This window comes from Poecilia mexicana, unplaced genomic scaffold, assembly GCF_051168715.1.
Source record: "Poecilia mexicana isolate PSO_F unplaced genomic scaffold, ASM5116871v1 scaffold_5, whole genome shotgun sequence".
Taxonomy (NCBI): domain Eukaryota; kingdom Metazoa; phylum Chordata; class Actinopteri; order Cyprinodontiformes; family Poeciliidae; genus Poecilia; species Poecilia mexicana.
The window spans coordinates 19,306,388-19,323,786 of record NW_028263374.1 but is presented as its reverse complement, the minus strand read 5'-3'; the positions used below and the strand labels follow the sequence as shown (position 1 = coordinate 19,323,786).

The 17,399-nt window shown below is 38.6% G+C and overlaps 1 protein-coding gene across 2 annotated transcripts in view; it reads left to right on the top strand.

The window, feature by feature from the left end:
* trim62.1 (tripartite motif containing 62, tandem duplicate 1) overlaps nt 1–17,399 on the top strand; it is a 45,725-nt gene that overhangs the window by 1,650 nt on the left and 26,676 nt on the right. Inside the window, exon 2 of one of the 2 annotated variants that reach the window (XM_015000756.2) lies at nt 314–829. In XM_015000756.2, coding sequence (XP_014856242.2) covers nt 422–829 — 408 coding nt within the window. In that variant the 5' untranslated portion in view covers nt 314–421. Of the gene's footprint in view, nt 1–310; nt 830–17,399 lie in introns of both variants that reach the window. The other variant, XM_015000755.2, reaches the window with a different exon arrangement.

Sequence of the window (17,399 nt, the reverse complement as noted above, 5' to 3'; positions counted from 1 at the left end):
AACACTGCACATTGTCTGTGGTTGTGATATTAAAAAGTTCAAAGGTTAGGAATACTATCAAGCATCATATCAAGAAGGAAAGTCAGATATTGACTCTGAGAAGCTGTAAGATTTTTATTTTTTCTTTTATAGTTAATGTTAGACTAATTGCTGTTGGTTCTACTCATACTTGAGGTTTAATGAGTTCTTACCAAAGTCCATTTAGTTAATGTGTTACTACTAAATATTACTTACTGTTTTTGAAAACAAGACCAATCTGGCCTCAGATTAAAGATTTGACGCATCATTTTCTCTTTTCCTCTTTCTCCAGTAGATCTTCTCAGTCTGCTCTCGCTTGGCCGTGAACCATCCGCTCTCAGATTAAACCCAGGGTTCTTCGCTTCAGAACTTCGTCCTTTTAGATGCCGCTCAGCCTTCTCAAATGGCTTGCTGTCTGAAGGACGAGCTCCTCTGTTCCATCTGCCTCAGCATCTACCAGGACCCCGTCAGCTTCGGCTGCGAGCATTACTTCTGCAGGAAGTGCATCACCGAGCACTGGAGCAGGCAGGAGCCGCACGGGACGCGGGACTGCCCCGAGTGCCGCCGGACCTTCGCCGATCCGCTGCTGTCTCCGAGCCTCAAGCTGTCCAACATTGTGGAGCGCTACTCGGCCTTCCCGCTCGACGCCATCCTGAACGCGCAGAGGAGCTCCTACCCCTGCAAGGACCACGAGAAGGTCAAGCTCTTCTGCCTGACGGACAAAAGCCTGGTGTGCTTCTTCTGTGACGAGCCGGCGCTTCACGAGCAGCACCAGGTGACCACCATCGACGAGGCGTACGAGGAGATTCAGGTCAGCGGGCGCAAACACACTTCAGCTGCTTATTTATAGTGACAACTTTTTGTTTTCAAGTAGGGCTGAAATAACTATTCTGATTATTGAGGTAATCACCAACTAATTTAGCAATCGATTGGAGTATAAAGGCTCAATAAAGACATTTAGCTGAAGGAACAAGTAGTCAGAGGAGTAATTAAGCCAAAAGTGGAACAAATAAATGTATAAATTCTGCATTTAAGATGTAAAAAGAAAATTGTCTATAAATATGTTTAATCCAAAACTCCTCAAGTGGCATAGTTTTAGCTTCACCTAGTTCAAATAAAAAAAAAACCCAACACTTTAGCCCCACACTTTATTGATAAGTGAGCAGATAGGGCTGAGCTTTTCACATGTTGATGATAAAAGTATTTTTTAACTGCAGATTCATCCTTTGTGACAAGTTGAGCGTTAACTAAAGGGAGTGCTGTGTTACTGAATTTTAGGCAATCAAATGTTTATTTTCTCATTTTTTTAGCAAAGTAATTTTAATGTAGTTCTAGTATTCAATAAAAAGGTCTTAAACAAAAAATCAGCAGAATGTGCCATTTTTTATCTGATTAATCAGTACAGTAACCAAGAACTAAAATAATTGTGAATTACATTTTTACATTTAACTACTTTTCCTCTTTCAGCCCCCATGAGCTGCCTGATCTGTTTAGAGTTGAAACTAAAGAAAAGGCTAAATAAAAGGCTGACTAAAGCTCCTTGGAGTGGGTTGGTGTTTTGCTGAAGAGAATTTTACAAATTAATCTAATTTTGCTTTTATCTGCAAAACCCTGCATGACTCCACTGACCTTCGTGGTTTGAACCCATTGTTTCCACAGTAAAAATGCACCATAAATGCAGCTCATTCTGCGAGTTGTGGGAGCCTTTTCCAGGAAGCAGGGTGGTTTTCTGGGGCCAAACTTTTCAACTGTTTCCACTGTAGCGATAAATCAGGGTACCAAGGCTGGAATCTAGAAAACGGCTACGATAAGGGGGAAGCACTTCTGGTAATCCTCTTGAATCACGAGTATAGAGGATGCAGAATGTTTTTTTTTTTTTACTGTTTGAATATTTTCTGGTTTCAATTTCAGTCATCTCCAAACTTAAACTCTAAAGTTTTCGCTTCGTCTTGGTTTCAAGTTACACAACAGGAGTTGGTATTTTACTTTGCAAACTGATTTTAAATTCTGTTGGGGGGGAAAAATCTGTGTTGAAAATCTGTCTTTTGTTTTGCGTAGATTTCAAATAAAATCGGCTAACCTTAGCATAAATATTAATCATATTTAATGATTATATCAGATCACTTAAATGAATCCTTGACTTTGGCGTTTAGCATCCGTGAAGTTACAAAATGTAAACAATCTTATCCAAGTTAATTTTTAAGGGATTTAAGGTGGTAAATACTGTGGGGAGAAAATAAAGAGGAGTTTTAATTTAAACAAACATTGAGTTGTAATCCTTTGCTTTGCTTTGCTCTAATAGCAAGTATTAAGACTGGTATGAAATTTTCACTACATGCTAACTTTCAGAGAAATAATCCACAGAAATACAACAAATACTCAATTAATTTCTTTTATTCAAGTCCTAGAGGCAATAATTATTCATACTGCAGTATAAAAAATACGGATTGCTACAATTTGAGGGTTATAGTGATTTTTATTTTATTTTAATACATTAGAAAAATTCAGAATAAACAGTCAGTAAATCTTAATACACTCCTAAAGTAAAGCTGCTTCATTCTTATATTGTTTTTTATTTTGCTTTTTAAAGAGCAATTCATGTAGAAGAAGCTGATAAAAGCAGGTTAATTAGTCAGGCAATCTGCTTCTGAGTAACTAAGATTTTACCAAACTGGAAATATTTCTAATGTATTACTTTTATTTCTTGATTAATTTCTTGTAATCGAGGGGAAACATAATTTTTCATTCAGCATTACTCATTGCTGCATACAGATGCAAATAAAATCTTTTAAAAATGATTTTAAAGTGAAACAGTGTATTAAGAAACCAATATTTTCATTAACTGTACAAATACAAAAAAAAACAATTCTGCTGGGAAATGTGTTTGTCATAGTACATCTAAATAATACATAAATCCAATGAGGAAATATACCAAGAATATACAATATCGTGGTCATTGTTGCACATCAGCGCTTTTCCTCCCCCCCCTTCATTTCCTGCCGGGTCCGCGCTCCAGTCGTGTTTAAAAATTAAAAGAAATTTGGTTTGTTTCAGTTCAGAGATCTTGACTCAACACTACATTAAATTTGAATGTGCTGGCAGATTTAAAGTGTTTGTGAAGTAAAAGGAGTGAAAAGCATTGGCTCCTCAATGATTCATTCTCTTCACATCCAGGATCATTGACAGTAGCTGGCAGCGGCTGTGAGGATATGAAGCTCCTCTAAAAAGCTCAAATGTGTTGTATGTTTGCATGCTGGGTCGAGTTTTTTTTCCACATATGCAAGAATGGTTCTGTTTTTTCTTTTTTTTCTTTCCCCTCTGTATTTGAATAATTCCTGTCCTGCTGAGCCAAAATCCAATAACTGTGAAACAAAGCTCCTAATCCGGTTCCTATGGTGCTTTAGTATGCATAGAAACACATTCCAGCTCCCCCCTTCACCTCAGTGCTTCCAAATTTTCATGCTTCGCGTTACCTATGGAGCAGAAGTTTACATACACTCTTCATGGGTGTGACTCTCGGGTACATTAGGGTTTGTCTTTTGTGTTTTTATTCATTTTTTCCTGGATGAAATGAGACCGCTTCAGTGATTTTTGAAGACGACTTTCTCCTATTCACATGGAGTCAAAAATGAGAACGGGCTCAAATGTGAACGTCAGCCTTTCTAATGTTTGGTTGAGCTTCCTGTACCAAGTTGTACTTGTAACACAGCCAGTATTTATCATTGAACTCAAGGTTCTGGTATAATTCAGTCCACTCCTCTAGTCAGAATTGGAAAAGTTGGACTTGATTAAATTCGTCCGTTTCAGGGGACGGACCCGGCTTTTCAGCATATTCCAGGAATTTTAAATGGGATTTAGTTCGGGGCTTTAGTAAGACTATTCCAGGAGCCTGATATGTCCTGATTTATCCGTTACAAAACCCATTTAGATTTGTTTCCAATTGTTCTATTGGAACACCAAATTGTGTCCCATGTTCAACCATGTAACCAAACTGTAGGCTTTGGATTAAAGGAAACTGTTAAAATGGAGAAAAAGCTGGATGTACTCGGCCGTGACACCCTTTTGAGAAACCTCAGAGCACAATGTCAAATAGTGATGAGCATTTATTGTGAAAGAAGTCTTGTATCATGAAAGATTTCTTATAAGAATTGATTGTGTCCAGAAGAGTTTCAATACGTTCAGAAATATAATTAAATACAGATATGCAACTTTGGAATAAAAATCACGTTTCTTTATGCAACTGTTGTCCTGAAGTGCCCAGTTTTTTTTTCTTTTTGTGAAGCTGTGATTGTTGTAACATGCAGTCAAAGTCTGCAAAAATATTGCAGATATCTTTTTATATCAGTTTTATTATTAGAATAAATATCACAAATAATGTAACAAAAAGATTTAAAGTCCGTATCGCCTACCCTTAATATGAATTACAAGGCATGGTGCTTTGAGCACAAGGTGAAGGGAATAATTGACCAAGAGAAATAAATGCCTCTAAATTATTAGATTTTCTTAAAATTGGGACAAACCTTTTTGAGTTTGGACACTTAAATCTTCCAGCAGGACATTGATCTCAAAGATGCACCAAAACAGTTTTTGATGAATGCACCAACATCAGTATTGGCCACTGTTGACCTATTATCAGTCTAATAAATAAAACTGTGCAACCAATATTTAACATCCAATACTTGCCCCCATCTTGTTGCCATTTGTTTCTGGAAGTCATTTGAGAGACTCATAATATCAGTTATTGACAATAATAGCACTATGGCCGTTTTTCATACCGGTGCATCCCTACTGGATATCATTTCAGCTCCCTCTGAAATTTGGGGATTATGACTAAAAGCCAAATCAGGGCTAAGAAACCAACCAGTTTCAATGAACTTTATAAATGGTCAACTATCAGCTAGAATTATTCCATGTCTGTCTTAATGACTAAAACAAATACTGTCAGAACATGCCAGTATTTGGTTTAAATGATCATTAGTCTGGATTTATATGCAAATTTCTCAGTCTTTCTGTATATCTTGACTCTTTATAGAGTGTAGAAATCTCATTAAATGTAATTGGGCCAGGCGGATCCAACTCACATGGTCAACGTTGTTGCTTCATCGGAGCTCAGACTGCATCTCTGAGATTGCTGCAGCCTTTGACTATTCATGATGCAGACTCATCTAAAAATACATCCTCGACATGGAGAGGTTCGTTCTGCTCTGGCGCTCCGAATCAGAGATCAGACTGTGACTGAATTATGAACTCTGTCCGATGGGGGAACTGAGTTGCTGAATAATAGTCGTCATGTCATTTGGAGGTCTACCAGGCTCAGAGAGTGCTGACGAGGGGGGATTACGTTTCCCAGCTGGCCTGGGATCACCCACGAGGAGCAGTGGAGGTTGGAGGCTTGGTTGTCTCTGCGTGGTTCCTGGGAACCGGTGAATTGGAGCGTTGGTGTGGTGGATTCACTGATCCGAAAGGTTTTGGAAATAACCAATGAAGCTGAAAATCATCCGACTTCCATCGTCAGCCAATTTATTTGTCTCTAGTAATTTGTATTTGTATTTTACACAAATCCAATCTCATGAAGTGTTTTTTTTAATCAGTTTGTCACCTTGCTAAAATAAAGGCCCAAGTCACTTATTTGCCAACAGGGATTTTTTTTTTATTGCATAAATCATCTTTTGGCAAAAAAAAAAAAAAAAGAGGTCATGATTTTTAATGGGATTTTTTCAAGGTCACTGTTTTTGGAAAGTGAGTTATTGAGGTCCTTTTAAGCTTTTTCAAAGTTATTTTTTGACTACCTTTATACCCACTAATGGAACAGATGACTAAAGTGGTAGAGGAAGGATTCTTAAATGCAACTTTCAGCATAGGAAACCTAAAAGTTACTGTCTTTAAGCAGTACAGAAAAAATCCATGTCAGACTTAAAGCAGCTCAAATTCTTCTTGAATCATTTACCCTAAAAAAAAAAAAGATTTCTGGATTTTCCAACCCAACTCTTTTCTTTTTCATTTTCACTTAAATTATAACCCACATTTTCCTTCGACACAAGATGCAATATTTTTGTTCAATGACCTAAGTGGAAAACCAGTGGACTCACAAACCAGATCCACGAAAACCCTCTTATGTCAAGTCATATTTAACTAAGATTTAGCTTCAAGGTTAAATATAGTTTGACAGTTAATCAGCAACTTTACAGTCCTAAGTCTTAATTTAATTTGCTGAAACTTTCAGAAATATTTCTAGAAATTGTTGGTACCGAATAATTTGTAACTTTTATTACCTTAATGAGTAGCCCCAATTCATGTTGGCTAGGGGAAAAAAAGCACTTGCTTGTAATTTAGGACTGGACAATAAATCCATAATGGTATATATCGAGATAGACACATGATCAATATCACTGCATAATATGTCTATATTCTGGGAGATGTATGCAGGGAGGAAAGGCTTTAGCTGTTCAGCTAGTTGGTGGCATCAACTCACTCACTCTGCGGTTGCCTAGCAACAAGCTGTTGAGTAACTGGCGCAGCAGCTTCAGGTTTTGCCTCATAACTGCCTAAAAATCAAAAACAACGGCGCTAAATGAAAACTGGATAAAACGGGAGGTCATGCCACCAATTCGGCGGTATTTCAGATATTTAAAACGAAGAACTGATCAATAATTATCCATCGACTAATATATGAAGTACTTGTATCGTTGGTTTTTAATCCATACCGTCCAGTTCTACTTGTGTATGATCTGTTTACTCATCTTTTGAGAGTTAACTAAAGGATTTAAACACACTAACAAGTAAACACATTGGTAAGTCAGAACCATAACGTCTGCTGGGGAAAATGGAGCTCCAGCTCCCACTTAATGCATAAATATAACCAGGTTCTGTGAATATCAGTGCAGTCTTCTTCAGTTTTATATCGGCCTCTGTACGGAAGACTTGAGAAAGGTAAAAACTGTGAAATCCTTGAACAGAAGTAATTAGGCCCAACACAAGATGCTGCTCTCCTCTTGGACAGCAGCTCCTCCTGCGGCTTGGACTTCTTTTCAAGGCGGCATTTTGGCATTTTGTATTCTGGCAAGAGCTCTGGGTGCTTACCCAGCTCCACAATGCTGAGCGCTCAGGCTCCGTCGGAAACGGCCCTGACCCTTGATAAGCTTGGCATCTTCTCGACTTTTTTTTTTTACGGTTTGTTATGTAATCGACAAACGAGCACGAGATGGAAGCAGCTCATAGTGGGTGTGTTTTCTTTTGCATTTAATCCGTAATACGATGTGTGTGTATAGTGGCCATGCCTACATAATTTTCTTTCTTTTCTGTTTCCAGTAAACAGACGAGAGCTTTGTGTCAAATAGAAACGAATGTGTGTGAGCTCTGCCTGCAGGCTCAAACTTCACTTAACATGAGGCTTAACAGTGCTTAGCTAAATGCCAAAACAATATGGTGAGGATGTGCTAAAGAGCAGCAGCAATCAGGTCTCTTTGCAGCATTAATGTGGCCAGAGGGGCACATGCCAAACCAGCTTGGTGGCCTGTTATGAATTAAACCTTAAGAGATTCTGTAGTGTGGGAAAGTTCACTGATGAGCAAAATAGGATTTGATAGGTAGAGAGCCAGAACTTTGCCCCTATTTGTTGAGCTGTTTTGTATTCAAGTCTAGTTCGGCTGTGTCTCCTTCTCCTCCCTATGCTTTCTGAATTTCCCTTTGTTTGGGTCTTTGAAATGTTTTCAGTAAAAAATAAAAAAAAATTACATATTAACTTAAATCATTTTAAGGGTAGTCAGAATAAACCAAAAACAAAAGAGCACACCCGGGTTTCCAGATATTGCACCAAAACAATTGTATAGTTCATCTTTCCAGCAGGATATCATTTACTGTCGTTCATCGTCTCACTTCATTACCCGTTTTGTGTTTTTTTTCTGCCACCAGTTTATATGTTCCATTTTTCTGCAGAGGTGATTCATAGTCAATCAGGTTTTGCTGCTCCCTGCTGTTGGTGACAGCAGCCAGCAGTTGCATTGGGAACACTACACAGCTGCTGATGGAGGAATCAGTTCGACAGATCTAATGTGCCTTCTTGTTTTGCATATAAGGAACTGGTTGGTAGATACTATAGATGGTTATATTGTTGGGGGGAGGAACCATCAAACTTCTGCTACACTTCAGTTCATTAACTGAATACATGACTACAGCTGTCACGATAACATATTTTATTGGACAATAAATTGTCCAGGAAATTATTGTGATAAACGATAACATTATTGTTGTTTTTTTGAGACTATTTTCCAAGTAATTTATTGATGATGGCATTGTAGTGCAAGTTCACCCTCTTAAAGATCAATAAACACTCCACACTGGAACTGGAGGACATTTTAAATATCCCAAATAAAACACGACGACCAGAAATGATAAATAAAATGGAAATGAAATCCACTCGCAGCCAAAACCAGAAGTAAAATTAACGAATTACGTTTTTGTAAAGAAAATTGCCCTTCATTTTCGTTTATCATGTGATTAATTGATTCCTCACTTTTTAATCAGTTAATCACATAATTGTTTTCTTTTCCAACTGATGAATGGTTACATTATTAAGGGAATATATATATAAAAGCCACCTTTTATTGTTTTGATGTTTCATTAATGATGAGTAAGAGATGTAAAATTAAAATATAGCAAATCTAATTCTTATGTAGTCTAAATGCCAAAAAATAATAGATAATAGGACTCAATTTCTTAACAGTTGTTATAGTTGTTGATGGCTGAAGTCAGGAAGAATCTCCTGTAGCAGTCTGTGTTACTGTGGCTCTGAATACCCTCTGTTGTGTACTGGCTTCATAAAGAGGATGCTCAGAGTTGTCTGTAATATTCTTTATTTTTATGAAGAATCCGTCTTTGCACAATAAAATCCAGAGGTTTCATGGTTGTTCCAAATCAGAACCAGCCTTCGTTATCAAGTTGTTTAGCTTTTTTAAGTCCTTTACTCTGATATCTGTGTGTGAAACGATCTTTCATAAAGTGAGGTATTATCCAGCCAATTTTAACAACTTTGAAGTATCTGAGACTTGAATTCACATTTTCTATCCTGATTCCCTAAAACTGTGAAATTACACTTTAATGTGTGAGCAGCAAGTACACAGGCATGATTAACAGTGCCAAGACATTCCTTCTGGCTCTGATTGGTTGTTTCTGCAGATGATCGTAGGACTACACAGTTGAAGCACATGAACTTAATTTTTTTTTTTTTTTCCACTCTGTCTGAAATTCTACAGTTATGACTTACTGATAATTTTAACAAATATATAAAAACATTTTTATGAAAGTTGCCTATTATAGCTTTAGAAATTGTCTTTTGTCGTTTTTGAAGAAACATTGAACTAGTCTGCATTATAAGATGTTAGCAGTCCTTGTTGGACTGGTATCCTGTGCAAACATCATCATGTTGAATCAGCTGTGCAAAGGTGTAAGTTATACTTTACTCAACAGCACTCATTATAGACATGCAGAAGACTGTATAGATGCATTTGTTTTTACTTCTAACTGATCCAGGAGTGTTGGCACCATTCTGCTCTTTAGAGTTAAAAAGCAGAATGGTGTTAACATGCACTTGTTTACCTTTTTGCACAAACGGCATCCTTTAGACAACACCTCACGAATGCACTCACATTCTAACAGCTACAATTTAATTTCCACATCCGGAGTAAACAAAGCTTTCAATATGCTGACAAGATTAACAGTCTGAATGAACTTCACTATTCTTATTTTTGCAGAATTGGTTGCTCTCATGCCAAACGGTTCTGCATAAGAACCGCTTTATTATGAAACTCTTAAAATGACGACCTGGCGTTCCAGTCCTTCAGTTATGTCACCCATCTGTTACGTCAGGCCGTCTCCGCCGTTTCTCTGTGTTGACGGGTTTTTGGCTGACCAGCAGCACGTGCTTTTGGTGCGTGTGTGTGTGTGTGTGTGGAGGATGTAATCCCCTAAGCCTGCCATGTCACTATGTTGACCTCAGACCGTAAGCCTCGTCATGTTGAGAGCTTTACCTCCTGCTGATTTGCGGTCTTTTCCACCCCGTAAGTGCCTACGAGGCCGACGCTTTAAACCACAAACTCACGCCACCACTGATTGTGACATGATGATGTGTGCACACCTGGCCAGTCGGCACATAATTGCCTGCTTGCGCATGAAGGATGTTGCAGACGGATCGGGGAGGATTTGTCTCCCGTTTGGCTCGTTGCAGAGATTTCCCTTGGAGCCAATATATTCTGATTGGGATCAAATTTAATCTGGACATCATCAGGGATGGCACAGAATATTATTTGTATGTAGAGTACCAAAGCAAAAAAAATGCACCTTCAACTAGAATTGGATCCAGTTTTGCTGCTATTAAATTACTCAAATAATAAACTGAAATATTGACTGTTAAAAACAGACTAAAGAGTACAGATTTGCCCTAAGAGGTAACACAAGGTTGTAGGGCTGAAACGATTCCTCGAATGATTCGAGTACCTCGATTACTAAAATTCCTCGAGGAAAATGTACCTGCCTCGAAGCTTCGTTAATTTATGTTTTATTAGTTAGCGCACCGTGTTCCGGCCGGGACTTCATTTGCGTTGCGCGGAGCTCTCACTTCCGCCTCTGAGTTGTTGACAAAAGCTAAGTCTCAGCGGCATAAAGTCCAATCTTCAAGATTGGCCCGTGGGGATTTAATTGATTGATGATAATGCCCGACTTTTTATCGTTTTTGGGGAACCAATAAGCATCCTTAAAATGACTGGGGGAATGCTGGAGTACGGCAGCATTTCTCCTCCGGGGCTGCTGGTTGAAAGCGAACGGCGGGAAGAGCGCTGAGGTGAGCGGATAGCCTGAACAGGGCGGGCGGCTGAGTAGCTGATGCTTACCGTGTAAATGTAGCTTTACCGACGAACCGCACAATAAATTTCATATCCCGGTCTGAAGAAACGGGTGGCGGAGCGCATCGTACATGGCTGGTAGATGAGTTTCTGAGTGTGACCAGTGAAGGTGTCGTAAATATCCCGTATTGCTTTCCCCCGTGTTCGTCCCCCGGTCTAACGGTTCGTCAGTCCGCTGGTCTATTTCCTCCCCTCCACCCATCTTACGTTCGTTCATTCGCCCTCTCCTCCCACTCCAGGCGGCATTTCCCGTATTTTCAAACCCAAAGCGTGACAGGTTAGGTGGCAAGGTGAGTTTAATTAATCTATTAAACTCACTGAAGATTAAACTAAAAGCTGGATTGTAGACATTTTTTATAAGCATATTTGTTAGCCTGCCTCTTTGTTATTAAATTCAATATAATTTCAGATTTTTCTATAACTTTTCTTCTGGTTAACTTAGAAAGTGAGCTATTATTGTTACAGGTTAGTTTTCTAAACTACAAAAAGCAACTGTTAGGGATGCTCAAATATGAAAAATTGGACTGATATTGATATCTGATAGTAACACCGGTATTATGCCAGATTTACCAATATTTCATTTTGTAATTTTTTTTATCCGATTACTCGATTAATCGTAAGAATAATCGATAGATTACTCGATTACTAAAATATTCGTTTACAACAGCCCTACAAGGTTGTGTTGTAGCACACAGCTGGAATAGAAGGCGTTGGCTTTCCACCATAACCATAATGGTCATATTATAACGCTCCATTATAACCAGTCAGCTCTGCTTCTGCACGTTTTTCCATGGCGTGCTCTGCCACCTCTGCCAAACTTTTCTTTCCTCTCATCTGAAGTTTTGTTTTGGTTTTTGCATCTTTATGATATCATTAAGTCTTCCTTAAATAATAACCTTTAATTAAAAAGAGAAAACTTATAATGCTGTTTTTCCCCCATATGTAAATAAGGGGCATTTTAATGTTGTTTGAGAAATTAAAAGGTATAATATTATATATTATGTTTAATAAGACAGATGCATCTTTGAAAAAGGAAACTTTAGCACTAAATAAACACAGATAACTACAGATAGTCTTGATTGTTTCTAGCCTTAAATAATTGCCATGTCATATAAGAAGGTTTTTATTAAAAAGACTCAAAGGGTTTTAATTTCGGGGGTGTTTTTTTTTTTTTGTTTTTTTTTTTTGGCGAGAGAGAGAGTCCTTGTCAATATGCCTTACTACTTTCCCACATTTTTATTACCTCCTTTTAATGAGACTTTACTTTATTTGAGGGTTAACATCTGTTTATTACAATTTCTTCAATATAAAAACATTATTGGAATATTACACATCTCTTTACCGCTTGTAATTTTACTCGGTTTCACACGTCCTCTACTACATTTCTAACCTAACACCACATACACAACAGAATAGCTTTTTAAGTAATCGCATTGTGGAACAAAGTCGTTTTTTATTGATTAGATATGTGAGGATGATGGCAAAGAGTTTTAGCCGTACAGCGAATGGATCTGAGGGTTTATTCGCCCAATCAGACGTCTCCGCATTTAACACGATGTGGTTTCATGTTTGGATCACAGAGGAAGAAATTTTTCCCATTTGTGGATCACTGTATCATAGCATGACACTCTGACGGTAGTTATTTTAAAATTCTTGAGTTGTATCATGGAAACTGCCCAGACTGCTGTAATGGTAACTGGGTTTGGAAAAAACAAGGCTCTTTTTTTTTTTAACCAAACAGCTGTGGCCTAAAGTCGACAGTGAGATCCTGCAGAGGACATAATGGAAGCCACAGCATCCTCTGAGCTTTAATTGGGATGATGGGGACTGCCAGTGAGCTGTGAGCGTCCTCCGTGTTGCAGGGCTGGACTGTCTCTTCCCTGCCGTCGGCTCACCCTCGGGATACGTTTCCGCTCTACCTAGTAGCAGAAAAGCAGCAGATAACGGAGGAAATGGACTGCAGCCTGCTGCTATCCATGCATATTTGCGGATTCGACTTCTATACTGCTCTATAGGTGCTTGGAGGACTGTGCAGTCATGCTGATTTTTAGTTTCGGTAAAGCCCAGACTGCAGCTGACATCTCAGTCAATGTTTTTTTTTTTTTTTCTTATCTGATAGCAAACAGGAGGTTAATGTTAAAAACACTAAAAGTGTTTTTCCATCTGCCTCTCTACGTGTTAATGATTTGAAAATGGAGGTTGAGCTTTGCAGCCTCTGAAGTCTTCACCAGGTAGAATAATAAAAAAAAAAAACACGCTGTCATTCACCCTCAGCGCCTGACCGTGAGCTCTCCCTGCGCCTGCCATCACCACGCATGGCAGTGCTGCTGCTACTGCTGCTGCAGTAATGAGTCAGGCAATTTCAAGGGCACCCATGGCTGCCATTCCCCGTGGCTCTCCTTAGTCCGCTTCTCTTTCTTTCAGCTGATGCTCTGCTCTCTACAACTTCCTGTGAAAAGAAGCCTCTTTTTAAAAGTCTGTGGATGAATGTTATTTATAAAGCAGCTAGACTTCAGCTCCCACCCAACCAATCCCAAAACAAATGAGTTTTTTTCCAGCTTGGTAGTGTGTCAGCGTGGCATGTCAGAGAGGCTTCTTTCATCCACAACGTGAAGCCATCGGGAAAGGCAGATCAGTCACGTTTCATTAGAAGACTCCTGACAGAATATGCCCTTCCAGGAAGAAGCTGCGGCTCGTACCGCACTTATTACTGATAACGCTGATGATGCTCGAGGCGGGAGAGAACCAGGCGGCTTGTTTACTTCAGCCCACGCTGTTGATAGATTAACAGATAAACAGCTGCACCGATTGGAGGAGAGCCGGAGCTGATGCCACATCCGTTGCATCGAGCACTTGGTCTTGTTTGCATGATTACTCGGTTTGCACTTCACTTAAGTGAGTCAGATGTCTGTGCATCTGTTGTGCATTACATTTATTTGTGTTCAGTCTGTAAAGGGGAATAAATATCGCAGTTCGTCTTGTTTCATGTCAAATGAACATTTAAATGCAGGGCGGAAAAGATGACGGCAAAAGCTGCTGAAAAAATGTAAATCCCTGCTTTGGGTTGCAAGATATTGGAAAATATTGCGATGATGCCATCAGATGGGAAATATATGCATTTTATTATTTCTTCTCTTTCTCATCTGTGCTTCCATCACTATGTGACCTTTAGGATTTTTGGCAATGCCATTTTTTTGACCCATGTGAGCATTTTCTGCTAATAGATTCTTTCCAACTGGCTAAATATTACTTTAGCATGAAAAATGCACATTTATAACACCTGGAATATATTAACCAACAATTATTGTGCTCCAAATAGTCAGTTTCTATATGAATACTGCACGCACTGATGTTACAATGAGTTTGATATTTGCGATTTCACCCCTGAACTTTGACTGCAAAAATTATGTTTAACACATCTGATATCATATGATTAATGACTGTGAATGGATGGATGATATTCTGCAAAATAGGCAAGAATAATTGGTCTTTTTAATCCTTCAATATTTTAGTTTTAACCTGGTTGGGTGGTCTCAGTCAAAGAAAATGAGTTCCTGTTTTTTCTTGTTTTGTTTTGACAGAGGTACAGCTTTTGATTCAAACAGAACTTTAAGGAAATGCAAGACTTATGGATGATTGTTTCATTACTAAAATATGTAAATTGTATAAACCCACTGCAAATGTAGCAGCATACCAAGTAATGCATCTACGCAGTCCTCTGAAAAACTGTTTTTTGCACACAACAATGCTATAAGTTGACTTGCTAGGATGAGGCTAAATTAACGTTGTTCTTGTGTTAAAAAAGAAAAAGTACAAAAGACAAAAAATATTAAAGCAAATGTGCAAGGTGAAAGTAAATAGTAATTTGAAGTCTTTCTTCTGACCCATAATGGTTCAAAATAGTGAATTTTTCATAGCTGTAGCGATTTGGTAAGGATTCTTTGGTTTTGATGAAACTGCTGTCCTGATGAATCATTGTAGCTCAAGCTACTACAGTTCTGTATAGGATTTAAATGGAACCTGGGTTCCTGGATCACATTATTTGTTGGCACTAAACTTTGAGGCTTGATGAATCTTCTGGCGATGTCGGGATGTAAAAGATGCCCTGTGGATTTGTATTAAACTTAATGCAGACTCATGCTCCTCATCTGAAGCGAATGACGTTGAAGAGCGATGTCTTTGTTTTTGTTTGTTTGTTTTGATGTTTGCGTGGATGTGAGCTGGTGCTCCCTCCCTCTGCAGCCAGGAGACCGTGAGCCCTGGGTTGATTAGCTGGGGAATTAAGACAGATTACAGGCCATTGTTCTCAGGAGGTCTAGGCTAGGCTGGACGGGCTGTAATCTCTTGTAATTCCCAGTGTTCGTGATTTGCTGTTGATTTAATTAGGCTAGCTGCTGATAGGAGACCTCGTTTTAAGCTCCCAATCAGTCGGATGCATGCCTCTGACCTACTGGGTCACTGGGAGAAAGTCTTGAATCCTGGAGATTTTCACCCGTTACAATGCAACCAGAGTTTGTTTACCAACAAACCTGAAGCTCCTGCAAAAGCCGAAAAATTGCTGGACATGGTTTGACAGTCTAGTACAAAGTATGTGACTTAATCATTCAAATCCCAATGGAAAATGTGCAGCTTTACTTTCAGAGCACATTTTAACTTAGACTTTAGTATTTTATTTCTGTGTATACTTTAGTTTTTTTCTAGTTTTATCTGACAAAAAGAGATTGTTGAAAGGAGAATAAGACTGAAAACATTTTTACTCAACTACATTAGTTTTGGCCTTGTATTCATTCAGTGGCGTGTAGAAGGTCTGTTGCTCCGTTTCTGTGCTCACACATGGGAAACTTTAGTGCGGCTGATGAAAAATGTGGTAATATTCCCATGGCACCAAGTTTCCGGTTCGACCCTCCCCACTTGGAAATCTTGTTTTGAGTTTTGTTTAGTGAGATTAGGTAAATTATGCAAAATTAAACAGTTCTTTGTTAACATCAGATTACTAAGATTGTGAAAACAAAAGGCAGCTTTTGTTCATCTCTGCTGAACTGAAAACACTTGGTAACACTCCCACAACTCTGATGCCGCACAGAGTTTTCAGCTCCAGGTTGTAATGCACAATTTTTTCTACTGCTTGTTCATCGAAAAACTATTTTTTCTACGCCTGCTGTGGTAAGCTGCATTTATTATACAATTCTTCTTTTTTCATATAAAAAGTGACCTACAGTTGACTGATGTCTTTGGAGACCACAACCTCATATTTGAGCCTCTAAAAACACTTAACTGTATATTCAGTTTTGACATACAATAAAAAAGAATACATAAGGTAACTAAAAACCAAAAGAAATGTGACTGGATTATGTTTATTTTTCATTGTTTGATCCATGAGAGCATTAGCAAATACTAGTAGATGGGAAAATATTATTAAATGCAATCAGTGGCAGCACTTTATGTAACAAGTAACCTGTTTGATAATGGAGTTAGCTTTATTTTTAGAGCATTGTTTATCTGTCTGGGACTCAGACTCTTTGTATTGGCCACAAAATGTGAAGTAAATTCTCTTTACTATCATATTTATCATTATTATTGTGATTAAAACTTTCTGCTCCATTTAGCTAGCCATAATACAATGTATGTATTTTTATGTTTTGTTGCATTTGATGGTCTTTTAAAACTGCCTCATAAAGATTCAACATATTTAGTTAAGAGCTGTGCTGATTGAATCTGCTGATTTCTGCTTGCTGGGCCAACATCCAAAAAAAAAGAAGAATACACATGCATTATTAGAAATCATCAGGGATCTACAAACTTGCTGAGCTGACTGGAAACCAGAATTAAAATGGATCCAGCAGAACTGGCTTGGTCTGTAGTGTCACAGAGGGATGTGACAAAAGAGGCACAGGTTGTAAATATTTATGTGAAGTCAGAGGACCGAGTGGAAAAGAAACAGGCACGCGCTTTATTTGGCCGGATGGAGCTGGCGCCGGGCTGCAGCCTGCAGCGAGCCACACACCAGATACAACAACGGGCTCCAGCTGCTAAGATGAAATGAAGGCAAATAAACCAGTTATCTGTGCTGTTCGGGCTGCTGTTGGCCTGCAATAACATCATGTTTTTACACATGGGGATATTTTTTCCCTGGGCACACATTACGTGAGCCCATTGACGACATGAAGTCTTTGCTAATCCTGAAGCTTTTTCTGGAGGTTGATCTTACTGAAGTTGGTTGTCATTAAAAGGAGTTAACCATGAACATATCAAGGGTTAATAAATAGTGTCGTCACATTGTGGCAGGAAAAAATAATCTGTTGTTTGAGTTGTGATTGGATCTTATCCAGGGAAAAGGTAAGATTGGAAAAACACTGAACCACCCGGATTTCTCAGTTTATGGTTGTTATTGATTGATTGGGAATTCTTTGGAGTCACCAGTTAATCTAAGCATGTCATCTCTTAACTGTTAAACAAACTCAGAGTTTGAAATTATCCAGAGTTTCT